Below are 14,695 nucleotides of genomic sequence, written 5' to 3'. Positions count from 1 at the left end.
CACAGGGCTTCAACTTCTCACCCCTGCCCCCTGTGCCCCCCAAGCTGCCCACAGGGCTTCAACTTCTCACCCCTGCCCCCTGTGCCCCCCAAGCTGCCCACAGGGCTTCAACTTCTCACCCCTGCCCCCTGTGCCCCCCAAGCTGCCCACAGGGCTTCAACTTCTCACCCCTACCCTTGTGCCCCCCCCTGCTGCCCACAGGGCTTCAACTTCTCACCCCTACCCTTGTGCCCCCCCCTGCTGCCCACAGGGCTTCAACTTCTCACCGCTGCCCCTGTGCCCCCTGTGCCCCTCAGCTGCCCCCAGGCCTTCAGCTTCTCAATCGGTTTTTATTAAACTCTTACAAAACAGAGTACAAAATCCTGGCAGCAACAACTGGTGAGGAAGGAGCAGTTCAGCTCAGCTGCCGCAGCTCCCGGGGCCGAGCAGTAAAGTGCTTGGTTTGCTGTTGGGTTTCTGCTGTGGTTTTGTTGTTTTGGTTTTGTTTCCTTTTCCTTTTCCTTTTTTTTTTTTTTTTTTTTAATTTTTAAATTTTTTTTTTCCTTTTCCCTTCCCCTCCAGGCCCTTCCCTCCCCCCCCTCCCCTCCCCTCCTTGAGCAGAGAGCTGCTGCTGCTGCTGCCCAAACCAACCAGCACCTGCCCAGCCCAAGCTTTGGCAGTCTTCAGCCAGTGGAAAGTGGAGGGAAAAAAAAGGGGCTGGGGGTTGGGGGTTGGTTTCTTTGCTTTTTTTCCCCTCCTATTTCCATTAAAAACAAAACAAAACAAAAACCAAAACCAAAATCAAACCAAAAAAAACAGAAAGGAAAAAAAAAAATCACCCCAAAAGTTATCTTCACAGTAACCTTCTCTAACCAGCTCGGGGTCGAGTTAGTGGGCAGGGGGAGGGCAGGGGAAGCCAAAACGCTTCCAGCCGCAAGGAGAGGGCAGCAAAGCAGCCAAACACAGCACAAAGCGCTCAGGTCTGCTCTGCTCCTCGGCGTTGGCTTCCAGGACAGATGCTGCAGGGGGGAAGGCTGCGGGAGAGGAAGAGGAGGAAGAAGGGCATTAGCCAGAAGGGTTGGAACACAGATCAGGGAAGCATCTGTCTGGAAACCACCACCCAGAGGGGTGCTGGCAGCGGTGGGGAAGGGCAAGGCTGGCTCTGGCATCACCATCTCCTCAGCTGAGCCTTGCCCTGCTGAGGTACCCAGCACAAGCACCTCCCCAGTACCAAGTGCTGGCTCCACCAACCACCCCTGGGTCCCAAACCCGAGCACCTCCCAGCCAAGAGACCAGGACAGAGCTCCCAAGCCCTGTCCCTGCTGGGCACCCATGGGTCCCCAGCACCACCACGAGTCAAGGCCAGAGGTGTTTCAGAGGCATTCAAGGCCCCTCTGCAGGGCACAGCCTGTGCCAGGCAGCCACATGCCAGAGTCGCTTGGCACTTTCCATCCCAGCTCCCCTCCGAGTGCCATGCCAGGAGTGCCAGGTCCACAGCTCCACAGCCTAACTGAGCCCCCAGCTGAACACCCTGTGCCAGGCAACCAGCCCAGAGGCTGCTCCCTGGGTGCCAGAACGCCCACAGCATCTGCCAGCATGCCTGGGTGAGGGTGCCCATGCAGCAAAGCCCCCAGGGGGATGAGCTCCAGCATGGCTCACCCAGTGCCAGCCTTAATGCCCGGGAAGAAAGAAACTCCGCTGGCCAAGAGAATTCCAGAGGCATGCCCCTGCCACCCCCTGCCATCCCCACCCCCTTCCCACCATTATTTTGCTTCTGTTCGTGGCTGTGGTTGCTCTTTCAGACCCAGGCTGCAGCCTGGGACACCCATGCCAGCCTCCATGCCCCCAGCTCAAGGCAGTGCCATTCAAGTATTTCTCAAGGCAAGACGAGGAGGAACTAACTCCCCCCGAGCGGAGGAGAGCGCAGGGCAAGGAGCAATTAACCACCCAGAGGGATTCGCTTCTCTTTTGTTTCTCCTCTTCCACAGGAGGCCTCTCGGGGCTGCCCCCGCGGTGCCTGCCTACAGGAGAGGGATCTCCACCCTTGCTCCTCCTCCTCCTCACCCTGCACAGTGAGGCTGGGGCAAGAGGGCAGATTGCAAAAGCGTGAGGCAGTTTTTTGGAGGGGGGGAGCAAGGCAGGGAGGGAAGAGAGGGAAGCTGCCCTCAGCCCATCAAATATCAGCCCAGCAGAAGGGCTAAAGGGTGAGAAGAGATAGTCCCTGCCCCAAGCTCCATCACCATCATCATCCCCCAAGAGCACTCTCACACACCTCCCTGAAACAAAACCCAACACACATTGCATAGTATCGCTGCCAGCAGGCTGCAGCTGCACAGGAGCTGCCACAGCCCCTGCCCACCCCCGGCTGGCCCCAGCCCGAAGCGAGCTCCCGGAGCCTCAGCTCTGCCGCGCCAAGGGCCGAGTCGGAAGGGTTAAAAACCCAAGGCCGCTCCCGAAGGGGGCACCTCCCTTCTCCTGCAGGGAGGGCAGCAGGGCTGGCACAGTGGCACGGCCCGCAGAGGGCAGCAGGCTGCTGCTCTGGCTGGGTGCAGGGTCTGGGGGAGCTGCAGGCCAGCCCTGCTCGCCTGGACGGACCCAGCCCTGCGTGGCACAACCCAGCCAAGGGGCACTGCCAAGGGGCACTTCCTCTCCTGCCTTCCCTTCCTCGGGCTCCAGGGCAGGCTCGGAGGGAAGGGCAATGCCATGCATGGCACCTGCCTGAACAGACCTGGGCGTGGGCATGCCCCCAGCTGCCCAGAGCCCCCGCACGACCCAGGCACTGCTGCCCTGACCCCAAACCCTGCAGCTCCACATCCTGAACCCTCCACATGCTGCTCCCCTGTGGTCCTTGGCTGCTGCCGTCAGCCTGGCCACCTGCTCACTAGCACCCCCTGGGCACTTGGCACCCTCCATGCCCCTTCCAGACCCTCTTGCCACAGCAGCCTCGGGGCCAGCCCAAAGCCACACCAGGTCCCAGCATCCTGCAGCAGGTGCCAAGGCTCTTCCAGATGGGTCCTGCACCTCCCACAGAGCATCCTGCTGCTCCCTCACCTTCCCTGCACCTCCCAGGAGGGCACAGCCATCAGCAAGCAGCCCCCCCTAGAGCAGGGAGGTGCCAACACCCGACCCAGTGCAAGAGCACAGCCCCAGAGCCCTGTGCACCCCCCAGCTCTGACCTTACCCCGCGGAGCCGCGGCCAGAGCCTGGGAAGGAAAAGGAAGACTCTCTCCGTGCCCTGTGGGGAAGCAGAGCTGGCAGCTTAGAGCCAACAGGCAGCAGAGCAGAGCAAGAGAGCGCTGCAGGAAAGGGGAGCAGCTCATTCTGGAAGCAGGGTGCCGAGCAGAGAGGCTGGCTTGGTGGACCAGGGCACTGCTCCCCCTTCACTGGCACCATCTCTCCCCAGCCCCTCCGACAAAGCGCAGCCAGGGACACCCCCGGGCATGGGACGGAGCTCCCCGCACCCAGGCACACCCCTGGGAGGGGGCTCTGGGTCCTACCCCACGACTGGAGAAAAGACCTGGAGCAAGGAGGGGAGGGCCAAGGGTCGAAGGCAGCTCCCCGAGAGTCTTCTTTTTGTTCACAGTTTGGAAGGAGCTGAAATCTGCCCAGCAGTGCCCCCCGGGCACGAAGAGTCCTTTGGTGTCAGGGAGGAAGGGGGGGGTGAAAAAAAAATGTCAGAGGAGAGACTAAGAAGTCAGCAAAGAGAAGTCTGAGTGTCTGTCACGTCCTCGGCTGCGCCCGGGCTGGAGCCTCCTCACCTTGGTTTAATACCTTAGAAAACAAACAAACAAACGAAAGCTCTTCAGGGACCTCTGCCCGCCCCAGGCTGCCAGGCCAGCAGGGCCCCGGAAACCAGCCGCAGGGACCAGGCTGACCTCGGCACCAGCCAAACGGGGGGGCTGGGGGCAGTGAGAAAGGAAGAAAGCAAAAGAAGAGAGGAGGAAGAGGAGGGAGGTGGGGGGGTACAGCAGGACGAAGGGCACAGCTCAGGCTTGGTCAGCCACCAGGACCAGTGGGGCCACCAGCTGCTGCCCGGCGGGCACCGCCTTGGCCAGGCTGCTCTTCTGCCGCCGCTTGGCCAGCTTGGACTCGGAGGGGGGGGAGAGCTGCATGGCCCGTGAGGTAGCTTTGATGATGATGGGTCGTGCTTCCTCCTCCGCCTCCTCCTCCTCGTCCTCGTCGCGCCGCGTCAGCTGCCGGTTGACAGCGATGGCCTCGGCGGCGAAGCAGGTGAGCTCTTTGGCACTGCTGTTCCTGGGGGGAGTGGGGGAGGGAGCTCAGGGCCAGGCAGGGGCTTGGCACTGGATGGTCTCGAAGGTCCCTTCCAACCAGCCCATGTTGGGATTCCACACGGAGGTGTCCCCTGCTGTGTGCATCCCCTCCCGACCCCGGGACTGCTTAGGCACCAAAACCCAGGCTTAAACCCCAAGCACACACTGCAGCCACTGCCCTGGGCACAGGCTGCCCAGGGAGGCTGTGGGCTCTTCGATCCCATCCTGTGCTTCTGTGCTCCACAACCTCCCTGGAGGTGTTCAGCCCCAGGCTGGATGAGACCTTGAGCCCCCTGTGCTGCCGGGAGGTGTCCCTGCCCCACGGCAGGGAGGTTGGCACTGGATGAGCCTTGGGGTCCCTTCCAGCCCTGACAATTCTGACTCTGTGTGTCCTCCCCAGAGCCCTCACTCACCTCTGCAGGATGATTGGGGTCGGCAGGGTATTGTCCGGGGCACACTGCAACGACACACAGCTGCTCAGTGCCAGGCACCCCCCCAGGGCAGGGCATCTCCCACCCCAGCTTTTGGGTTGGAGAGGGGGCATGGCACAGTCACACTTACCCCCCGCACCCAGGGGTGCTCCAGGACCTGGGCTGCACTGAGCCTCTTCTTGGCATCTCTCACCAGCAGCTTGGAAATGAGGTCTTTGGCTCCGAAGGAGATGTGTGCCCAGTCCTTGTCGGGGAACTCGTACTTGCCCTCCTGGATGCTCTCAAAGAGCATGTTCTGGGGGGGGGGGGGGGGGAGGAAACGAGAGAGCCTCAGCTGAGAGCAGTGCTGCCAAGGCAACCCTGGGTGCTGGCACTGCCAGGGGTGCCCTGCGCCACGCACCTGGCAGGTGTGGCACGCCTCGCCCCGGTCCCAGCCGCAGTCGGAGCCGCAGTGCCCCACGAAGGGAGGGTACCCACTCAGCATGATGTAGAGGATGACTCCCAGGCTCCAGAGGTCACAGCGCTTGTCGTAGATGGAGGCCTCCTCGTTGAAGGCTTCCACCACCTCCGGGGCCATGTACTCTGCAGAGCCACACTGCGGGCAGAGGTGGGGGCAGACTCAGCACGGGGACCCCCCCAGGGGATGGGGGAGCAGTCAGGAAGAGCCATGCTGGCTGGAGAGGGAAAGTGTGGGAGGGTCCTGCTGGAGGTGTGGTGCTGCACCTCCTGGAGGGCAGAAGGCTCCGGGGGAGACCTCAGAGCAGCCTTGCAGTGCCTGAAGGGGCTGCAGGAGAGCTGGGGAGGGACTTGGGACAAGGAGTGCCAGGAGGAGGAACAATGGCTTTGGGCTGGGGGAGGGGAGCAGGGAGGGTGGGGAGAGACTGGCACAGGTTGCCCAGGGAGGTTGTGGAGCACAGAAGCAGATCTTTGATCCCATTCTGTGCTTCTGTGCTCCACAACCTCCCTGGAGGTGCTCAGGACCAGACTGGATGAGGCCTGAAGCAGCCTGTGCTGGTGGGAGCTGTCCCTGCCCATGGCAGGAGGTTGGCACTGGATGATCTCTAAGGCCCTTTCCAACCCGACCCATGCCATGAGTCTATGAAACCAAGCTGCAGGTGTGGCTGCTGCCCAGGTCTGCCCCTGGCAGAGCAGACAATGCCAGGCAGCTTTGCCACCGTGCCCTGGGCACCGACCCCACGTCGGGCCACAGCCCTGCCTCCCCGGGGGTCACCCCACAGGCAGCTACCACGCCAAAAAAACCCACTCGTGAAGGAGCGTTGCCTGCTCCGGGGCAGCACCGGCGAGGCCTCACCCCCCGCAGCTCCACTGCCACCGCCCAGCCAGCTCCGCGTCCGTCCCAGCGCCGGGAGCGGCCGCGGGCAGGCGCAGGAGCAGGCAGGACGAGGCAGGATGAGCCTGCCCTGCCTGCTGCCCTGCCTGCTGCCCTGCCTGCTGCCCGCAGAGCCCCCGGAGCGGGCAGGGGCTCCGCAGGGGTGGGATCTGGTGCTGGAGGAGTTAACGCCAGGGCAGGGAGCGGCAGAGGCAGCAGCCCTGTTCCACCCTCCCGTTCCCGTTCTCCTCTCCCGTTCCCCTCTCCCGCTTCCATTTTCCTCTCCCGTTCCTCTTCTCATATCTCACTCCCCACTGCCTTTCCCATTTCCCTTTCCCCTTCCTCTATCCTCTTCTTGTTCTCCTATCCCATTCCCCTTTCCCGTTCCCATTTGCCTCTCCTCTTCCTCTCTTCTGTTCCTGTTCTCCTGTCGCGTTCCCCTCTCCCGTTCCCGTTCCCCTCTCCCTATTCTCTTCCCCAATGCCGTTCCCGTTCCCCTCTCCCGTTCCCGTTCCCCTCTCCCTATTCTCTTCCCCAATGCCGTTCCCGTTCCCCTCTCCCGTTCCCGTTCCCCTCTCCCTATTCTCTTCCCCAATGCCGTTCCCGTTCCCCTCTCCCGTTCCCGTTCCCCTCTCCCTATTCTCTTCCCCAATGCCGTTCCCGTTCCCCTCTCCCGTTCCCCTCTCCCGTTCCCGTTCTCCTCTCCCGTTCCCCTCTCCCTCTTCTCTTCCCCAGTGCCGTTCCCGTTCCCCTCTGCCGTTCCCCCGCGGCTCCCGGGAGGCCCTCCGGGGCTTGCCGCCGCCGCACGTCAGCCGCAGCCCACTCGGGGCCCCGTGACCAGGGCAGAGGGAGGCTGCAGGCAGCAGATAATGAGCCCCGGGACGGAGCGGGAGCGCTGCAGCCGCCGCAGCTGCTGCCCCCCAAGGCAAACACCAGGGCCGAGCCCAGCGCCCCGCGGCCGGGCAGCTTGGGGCTCCTCAGGCATTCGCCTCCTGCCTCAGCAAGAGCCTAAACGTGGAGGACCCAGAGAGGGCTGGGCCGGTCTGCCCCCCCCACCTCCGCCGTCGTGCACCGGGCAGGCTCTGCCCCCCCGGCACATAGGCACCCTGAAAACATGGGGGTGCAGCGCAGCGCCCTGCCAGCGGCGCCCTGCTGCCGCCGATAAGGGGCCGGGGGGGCGAGCAGGGAGAGGCTCCACGTCAGGATCACCCTGGAACCTCCTGGGCCGCCCCCCCCGCGGGTCTGCGTGGCACACACGCAGCACCCCACAGCACAGGGCCGTGGGGGGAGCTCAGTGCCCCTTGGCAGCCACAAGCAGGGGCCCAGAGCAGCCTCCAGCCCCTGCCAGCCTCTCTCCTGACCCACTTCTCCCCGCGAGTGTGGCCTCCCCACGGCCGCCTCCACCGGGGCTGGCTGTTGCTAAGGCTCTCGGCAGCCCGGGCTCCGTGCCAGCCCCGGCTCTGTGCCAGCCCCCCCTGCACCGCCCCGGCCCGGCCCCCCCCGCGTTATGTAACCGCATCTCGCCCGCTGCCGCGGGGGGGGACGGGCAGGGCAGCAGCAGGGAGGGCAGCGACGGGCAGGGACGTCCGCATGCAGCCCCGTGCTCAAAACCCTGTGGGACCAACGCGGGGGGAGGCTCCCACCTGCCAACCAGGGCCAGCCCCCTCCTCCCCACGCCCCCCGGCCCAGCCCCAGCCCTCCCTGGCACACTTACTGGGGTGAGCAGCTCCGGGGTGGAGATGGGGGAGCAGTCGCCGTTGAGTTTGATGCCACTTCCCAGGTCAAAGTCACAAATCTTCACTGGGGAGACCTGGAGGGGGGCGAGGAGCGGTCAGTGACCCCCCCAGGAGCCCCCACGGGGACCACAGCCTGGCACTCATGCCCCAGCTGCTCACTGACACCAGGTCGTGTCCTGCTTCACACCGCCCCACGCACTGCAACAGCAGGGCCAGCAGCGACCCCCTGCACCCAGCAGCCCTGGCACCACTCCCTGTGCCCACCACCCCTTGCCAGGACCCCCTGCACCCAGCAGCCCGGGCATGACTCCCTGTGCCCACCCACCCCAGGCAGCACCCAGCACCCCTGGCAGGACCCCCCAGCACCACTGGCAGCACTGCCAAGCCCACCATCCCTGGCAGGAGCCCTCAGCCCCCCTGGCAGCACCTCCGAGCCCACCCACCCCTGCCTGCTCACCTGGTCTGGGCTCTCACACAGAATATTCTCTGGTTTCAGATCCCTGTGTGCGATCCCTGGGGGGGTGTTGAGAAGAGACAATGAAGGCAAAACTCCTCCCCCCTCCCCTGCTACAATGCTCCACGCTGAAAGGCCTGGGGGTGGCACCGGGACCCCTCCCTCCCCACCCCAAACCACTACCTGCAGGGTGGCACAGAGCAGGAATTGCTGCTGGCCCCAAACCCCGACCCGACCGGAGGAACAGGCTCCGGAGCCGCCAGAAGCCTCCCCCGTGATGCAGCTGGGGCTGACCCTGTGCCCGCGGCTGGCACCGTCCCTCGGGCAGGGGCACTCTGGGGAGCAGGTGCCAGCCGCCCCGGGTGCAGCTGACCTTTGTTGTGCAGGAAGTGCAGGGCGCTGGCGATGTCCTGCACCACCTCGCTGGCCTCCAGCTCGTTGAAGTGGCGGCGCCGGTGGATGTGGGTCAGGATGGAGCCTGCGGCAGGGCCACAGAGAGTGGGCACTCGTGCCGGGGGGGCACTGCCACTCGGACTGCCCCCAGGCCCCACCACGCTGCCCTCACCTCCTCTCATCTTCTCAAACACCAGGTAGAACCTCTCCTCCTCCTCGAAGAACTCAATCAGCTCCAGGACGTTCCTGCCAGGGGCAGCCTGAGCTCAGCAGCCCCAAAAACCTCCCCCCCCAGCAAACCTCTCCATACACACAAACCTCCACACACACAGAGTCCTCCCCCCGCCCCAACAAACCTCCCCCCAGCAAACCTCTCCATACACACAAACCTCCACACACACAGAGTCCTCCCCCCCCCGACAAACCTCCCCCCAGCAAACCTCTCCATACACACAAACCTCCACACACACAGAGTCCTCCCCCCCCCGACAAACCTCCCCCCAGCAAACCTCTCCATACACACAAACCTCCCCCCCAAACCTCCCTTCCCCAAATCCTCCCCCCCCATCCCCTCTCCTCACAGCCCAGGTCCCCAGGGTGGGATGTAGGACAGCAAGAATTGGCTTTTCAGTGATGGAAAGCACCCGGCCAGGGCCCCCCCAGCTGCATTCCAGGGGGCAGGGGCACTGTGGGCACCCAGCTGAGCTCCCTGGCTGCTCATAGCCCCTCCTGGCTCCTGTGTCCCCCCCAGCTCCAGCCCTGCTCCGCAGCTCGCCGCGGCAGGACCCCGAGTGCAGCAGCAGAGGCTCGGCTGGCTCCTTGGCATGGCTCCAACCCGGCCTCTGCAGCCCCCCCTTTGGCACGGCAAAACCCTGGGAGCAGGCATGGGAGGGCAGCCTGGCACGGGGGCCGCGAGGGTCGGCCTGGGCTCAGCCTACTACCTTCTAGGGGGGCTGGGGGACAAGCCAGGGGACAGGTCGGGTGTGGCAGGGTCCACCCCAGGCCTCCCACCCCCACAAAAGTTTTGTGTGTTGAGGCTGCGGCAGCTGTCAGGACCCTGCGTGCCCCCCGCCATGCCCTCGGGGCGGTGCCATACCTGTGTCCCTGGCACTGGTACAGCATCTCCACCTCCCGGAACACTCTGCTGCGGATGTGCCCCAGGCGCTTCTCTATGATCTGCAAGGCCGGGGGGGGGAGGGTCAGGCCGGGGAGAGGGCAGCCACCAGCGCACCCCCACCCGGGCAGTGCCAGGGGCCACCGGGGCTGGGCAGAGGAGGGCGGAGAGGGCGCCCGAAGGGGTTAAGGCAGCAGAACAGGCTGTTCCCGGGGGCAGTGCCAAGCCTCTCCCTCCCGGCCGGCCAAGGCGAGTCCCCGAGACACAGCCCAGCCCCGGCACGGCGAGTCCCGGGGACAGAGGGGCACACTTTGAACCATGGGCGCTGGCACCCGGGGCTGGCACGGCGGGTGCCAGGTGGACGTGCCATGGGGTGGGAAAGGGGTCCCCACTCACAGCCTCGTGGGCAAAGAGCTGCGGGTTCCTACTGGCCCAAGCCCTCTGGCACGCACAGGGCACTGAATGCCCCCCACTGCCTCACTGGGGCACCCAGAAGCACCCCCAGAGCCACGGGGGATGCCAGGGTCCCCTGGCATATGGCTGCAGTTTGACACAGCGCCCAGCCCCCTCATGCCATGGGCTGCAGGACCACAGGACCACCCTCCCCAACCCCCTCTGGTGCCCACATCCTCACCGGGGCACAGAGAGCTCCCCGGGGTGAGCAGGAGCTGCCCACCCTGGCAGCACCACAGGCCCCTGCTTGCCCCCAGCCCCCTGGCGCGTCCCAAGCGTTTACTTCAGCCCCTGCCTGCCCTCACCTAGAGGGAGAGCAGCGTGGGCAGGTGCCAGGGCCAGGCACTGGCAGAGGGTGGTGTGCCACCAGCACGGCCTGGCCCCATCGTGCTCCTGTCCCGCTCCTTCCCCTCCAGCCCAGGCAGCCATGGTCCTGTGCCAGCACCAGATGGCAGTGGGAGCTGGGGGAGGCTGAGCTATGAAGGGCAGAGAGGGAAGCTGAGGCAGGAGCTGGCAGGGCCTGGGCTGCAGCCCTGAGCTTTACCTTCACTGCATACTCCTTGTTGGTGATGAGGTTCACGCAGGACTGCACCCTGGCATGGGCTCCTTCGCCCAGCACCTCCTCCTGCAGCTGGTACACATCTGCCAGAGCAAGGAGCTCACCTGAACCACTGCCCCACCGTGGCGTGGCACAGCCACAGCTCTGCTTTCTCCCAGGGAGGGGGGGGGAAGGGCATTTATCCCCAAGGCCTGGGCAGCCCCAGACTGGGCAGGGGAGGACGCCCCTGGTGCCCGGTGGGCAGCCCTGCGCACCTTCGAACCTGCCCGAGAAGCTGTCGGTGGCTCTGCAGCGCTTCTTCTTCTTGTTCCTCTTCTTGGCGTCGGGGATGTCGATGGGCTGGCTGGAGGGCATGTCTGTGCGGGGGCAAAGCCTCAGTGCCCCCTGCCAGCCCCCCCGGGCAGCCCCCGAAGCCCGCGGGGCAAGGCAAAGTGCCAGCAGCCTGTGGCGTGGGGCGGGAGGAGGCAGCAGGGGCTCACCGGGGCGGGGAGGGCACTCGAAGTTGAACACAGGCTCCAGGTGGTTGGACTGCTCAAACTCCAGGTCGAAGGGGTTTTGGCCCTGGGGGGTGAGAACGGCAGGGAGATGGCAGCCACTGGCTCAGCCAGCACAGGCACCGAGCCTGGCACACTCCTGGCCCTGGCATACACCCTGCCCGCCTGCCCTGCTGGCACACGGTGGGACAAGGCAGAGCCCCAGGCAGAGCTGGAGGAGGAGGAGGAGGGAGGGTTTGACTGCATCTCCTGATGGGGATGGTGCTGCCAGGTCAGGCCTCCCTCCACACCAGCGTGCGGGGGCTGAGGAGAGGGCTCAAGGCTGCCCAGCCCAGCCCAAACCCAGGCCTCGGCTGGTGAGGGGGAGGCAGCCAGAGCACAGGGCAGGACGGGTGCCAGGGCCCCCACACCTCCCAGCCCCCCGCAAGGTCACGGTGGGCTGAGCCTGCTGAGCCCCACTCGGGTGTAACTCAGGAGAGACCTCTGTGAGCTGGCAGGATCGGGCCCCATTCAACCCCCCCCCCCGTGCCCCACTACGAGCAAAGGGCACGGGCACTGCTGCCTCCCCCGCCCCGAGCCCTGCTGGCTCTGATGCCAGCACTCAAGGGCACATGGTGCCCCCCTGCCCCGTGGGATGCACGGGGAGGACCCGTCCAGGGCGGGGAGGGGGCCTCATCCTCCGCGGGGTTACGAAATGTGTTTGGGTGGAGGTGGCAGCTGCCGGCGGCGCTCCCGAGCCCGCCCCGGTGCCCGGTGCCCAGGCCAGCTGCCAGCCCCAGCCATCAGCACCAGAAACACCCAGAAGGTACCCACTTACTGCCAGGGCAGCTCCTGGGGGGGCAGGGGGGTCCCCTTCGTGGTGCCGGGTGGGGGTCGCACTGGCAGCATCCCCTCACCAAGCACCACTCCAGACCTATGGGGGCCAAACTCCTCTTGCCCAGCGCTCTGCCAGCTTAGCCCCCCCCAGTTAACCTGAATGTGCAGAGGGCAGCACCCCTCAACTGCCACCCCCCAGCCCTGGTCCCGCAGCGGCGCTGTCGCCCCCCGGGACAAGCAGCCCTGGCCCCAGTGCCGGCGCCGCGGGCAGGATGAGGCCTCCCGGGGTGGGGGTGGAGAAGGGTTGGTTACAGAGGGGGCACACAGAGGGCATGGAGGGGAGGGCACAGGAGGCCCTGCCAGCTGCCACAGCCCCGACACACAAAAGCTTTGGGGGATGGGAGGCGCAGGGTGGACATTGCTACACCAGAGGTGCCCCCTCCTTGTCCCCAGCCCCAGCCACCCGGGGGGGGCACAGGAGGGGTGGGTGTGCTGGGGAGGGAGCCAACCCCCAGCCCAAAGCCTTCGGAGCAGGATTAGATGTCAGCTAAAATAAGCCGAGCGGGCCTGGGGGGGGCTCCCAGCAGCGCTCGCAGCGCCGCAGCCAAACTAAACAAAGCTCCCAGCGAGCCGCCCGGGCGCGCACCGGCACCGGCACCGGCACCGGGCACCAGCGCCCGCCGCCTGCGGCCCCCCCGCAGCCCCCAGCGCCGCGGTGCCAGGGACCCCTGTGCCCGGACAGCCTCAGCCGCTGCGTGCGGCCGCAGCCTGCGCCGGAGGAGCGCGGGCACCGCGCTGCCAGCATCAGGCCCTGGCACCAGGTGCAGTGCCAGCCCTAGGCCCGGGGAGCCCCTGCGCTCCCCACCTCGCAGCCAGCCCCCCCCCGCCCCCCAGCCCCCTGCCCGCACATCAGGGGCAAATGGCGAAGCTGGGAGGGGACACACAGCAGCACTTCCCCCACCCATCCCCCCACGCACCACGAGGATGCCCCAGCAAAGGTTCTCTGCAGCATCCCAGTGCCCACCCCGGGCGGGGGGGGGCTGCAAATCCGACCCCCGAGCTCACCCCAGCGCCTGGGGCAGAGGGACTGGGGGGAAGGGACGGACGCAGGCCGCTGCCCGCTATGGGTGGCAGCACCCACGGCGCTTCCCTCCCCATGGAGGGTGCCCGGGGGGGGCACGTAAAAGGCCGCTCGCCCCCACCTCCCGACCCCGGGCAGCGGCTGCGGAGCAGGGCGCCGCAGAGCGCAGGATCCGTCCGCCGCGGGCCCGCACCGGCCCTGCCCGCAGCGCGGCCCCGCAGCGCCCCGGAACGCCCCCGGAGCCCCCGGCGAGGAGCGGAGCCTACCTGGAAGGAGCGGCGGAACCCTGGGATCTCGGATTTCTTCTGCACCATCTTGCTGCGGGGGGGGCGGGCGGGGGGCGGCGTTGCGGGGCGAAATGTGGGGGGACAGAGAAAGACCCAAAACAACAAACGGGGCGGGCGGGGAGGGAGGGGAGGCGGAGGCGGAGGGACGGGCAGAGCCGGAGGGAGTCCGGGGGGTGGCCGAGATCTGCGGGAGAGGAGCGGACGCAGGGGGGAAGGGGGAGGTCAGATGGCTGCGGCTCCGCACGGACCCCCCCATCCAGTTCGATTCCCCACCCCCAACCCCGGCCCGGTCCGGCCCGGCGGCGCTCACCGGCGCGGCCCCGCAGAGCCGCCGCTGCTGGTGGTACCGCAGCCCGCACCGCCGCCCGCTCCGCTCCGCCGCCACCGGGAGGGGACGCGCCGCCGCCGCCCCCGGCAGCCTTTATAGCCACGGCCAGGGCCCGCCCCGCACGGCCCCGCACCGCCCCCGCCGGGCCCCGCCGCCCCGGGCACCCCCGCGCTGAGGATCGGGACGGGGTAACCCCTCCCCCGGGCACTCGAACCCCCCTCTCTGCCCGGGCACCCCCCGCTGGGGATATTCGAGACCCCCCCACTCGGTACTTGCCCCCCAACGTCCCCCACGGGCGACACAAACCCTCCCCGTGAACACCCGGGACGAGGACAACCCCCGCGGGTACTCGCCGGGACACAGCCCCCTCCCCCCGCGCTGTGGGCACCCCTCGACCCCTATCACCCCTCGGTGCTGCTCCACGGACCCGGACCCCCCCCGCACCCCTCGGGCACCCTCCTGAGCTGCAATGGCGGGGGGCGAGGAGCCCAGAACACTCCCCCGGGGGGCTCCCCGCACCGGGACAGCCTCCTGTGCCACCGTCAGGGGCGGGGGCACCCCTCAGCAACCCCTGCACTGCACCCCAGAGTCAGAAGCACCCCCTGGCACCCCCTGCACTGCACCCCAGAGTCAGAAGCACCCCCTGGCACCCCCTGCACTGCACCCCAGAGTCAGAAGCACCCCCTGGCACCCCCTGCACTGCACCCCAGGGTCAGAGGCACCTCCTGGCACCCCCTGCACTGCACCCCAGAGTCAGAAGCACCCCCTGGCACCCCCTGCACTGCACCCCAGGGTCAGAAGCACCCCCTGGCACCCCCTGCACTGCACCCCAGGGTCAGAGGCACCTCCTGGCACCCCCTGCACTACACCAGGGGACAACGACCCTCCCTGCTGGCACCCCAACATCCCCGCATCTCACACCTGGGCACAAGGACCTGGGCACAGGGACGTGGGCACCCCTGGGGGTGT

The 14,695-nt window shown here is 66.8% G+C and overlaps 1 protein-coding gene across 1 annotated transcript; it reads right to left on the bottom strand.

The window, feature by feature from the left end:
• Positions 1–309: 309 nt before the first annotated feature.
• Positions 310–13,786, bottom strand: MKNK2 (MAPK interacting serine/threonine kinase 2). The gene is made up of 14 exons (XM_064175421.1): positions 13,709–13,786; positions 13,378–13,582; positions 11,200–11,281; positions 10,975–11,076; positions 10,706–10,803; positions 9,691–9,770; positions 8,767–8,840; positions 8,575–8,679; positions 8,205–8,260; positions 7,726–7,821; positions 5,082–5,276; positions 4,812–4,976; positions 4,664–4,707; positions 310–4,233 (listed from the first exon to the last, which is right to left on the bottom strand). The coding sequence occupies exons 2-14, from the start codon at positions 13,423–13,425 to the stop codon at positions 3,966–3,968; spliced, it is 1,413 nt and encodes a 470-aa protein (XP_064031491.1). The 5' UTR covers positions 13,426–13,582; positions 13,709–13,786; the 3' UTR covers positions 310–3,965.
• Between the last annotated feature and the right edge of the window lie 909 nt (positions 13,787–14,695).

Source organism: Pogoniulus pusillus, chromosome 41, assembly GCF_015220805.1.
Source record: "Pogoniulus pusillus isolate bPogPus1 chromosome 41, bPogPus1.pri, whole genome shotgun sequence".
Taxonomy (NCBI): Eukaryota; Metazoa; Chordata; class Aves; order Piciformes; family Lybiidae; genus Pogoniulus; species Pogoniulus pusillus.
This window is presented reverse-complemented; position numbering and strand designations above follow the sequence as displayed.

Bases quoted from the DNA above. Each gene is read 5' to 3' on its own strand.
- MKNK2 (XM_064175421.1), bottom strand. From the start codon at position 13,425: ATGGTGCAGAAGAAATCCGAGATCCCAGGGTTCCGCCGCTCCTTCCAG. The intron at 10,804-10,974 runs GTGCGCAGGGCT...TTGCTCTGGCAG, and splicing joins CTTCTCGGGCAGGTTCGAAG to ATGTGTACCAGCTGCAGGAG. The intron at 7,822-8,204 runs GTGAGCAGGCAG...GCCCCCCTCCAG, and splicing joins TGTGTGAGAGCCCAGACCAG to GTCTCCCCAGTGAAGATTTG.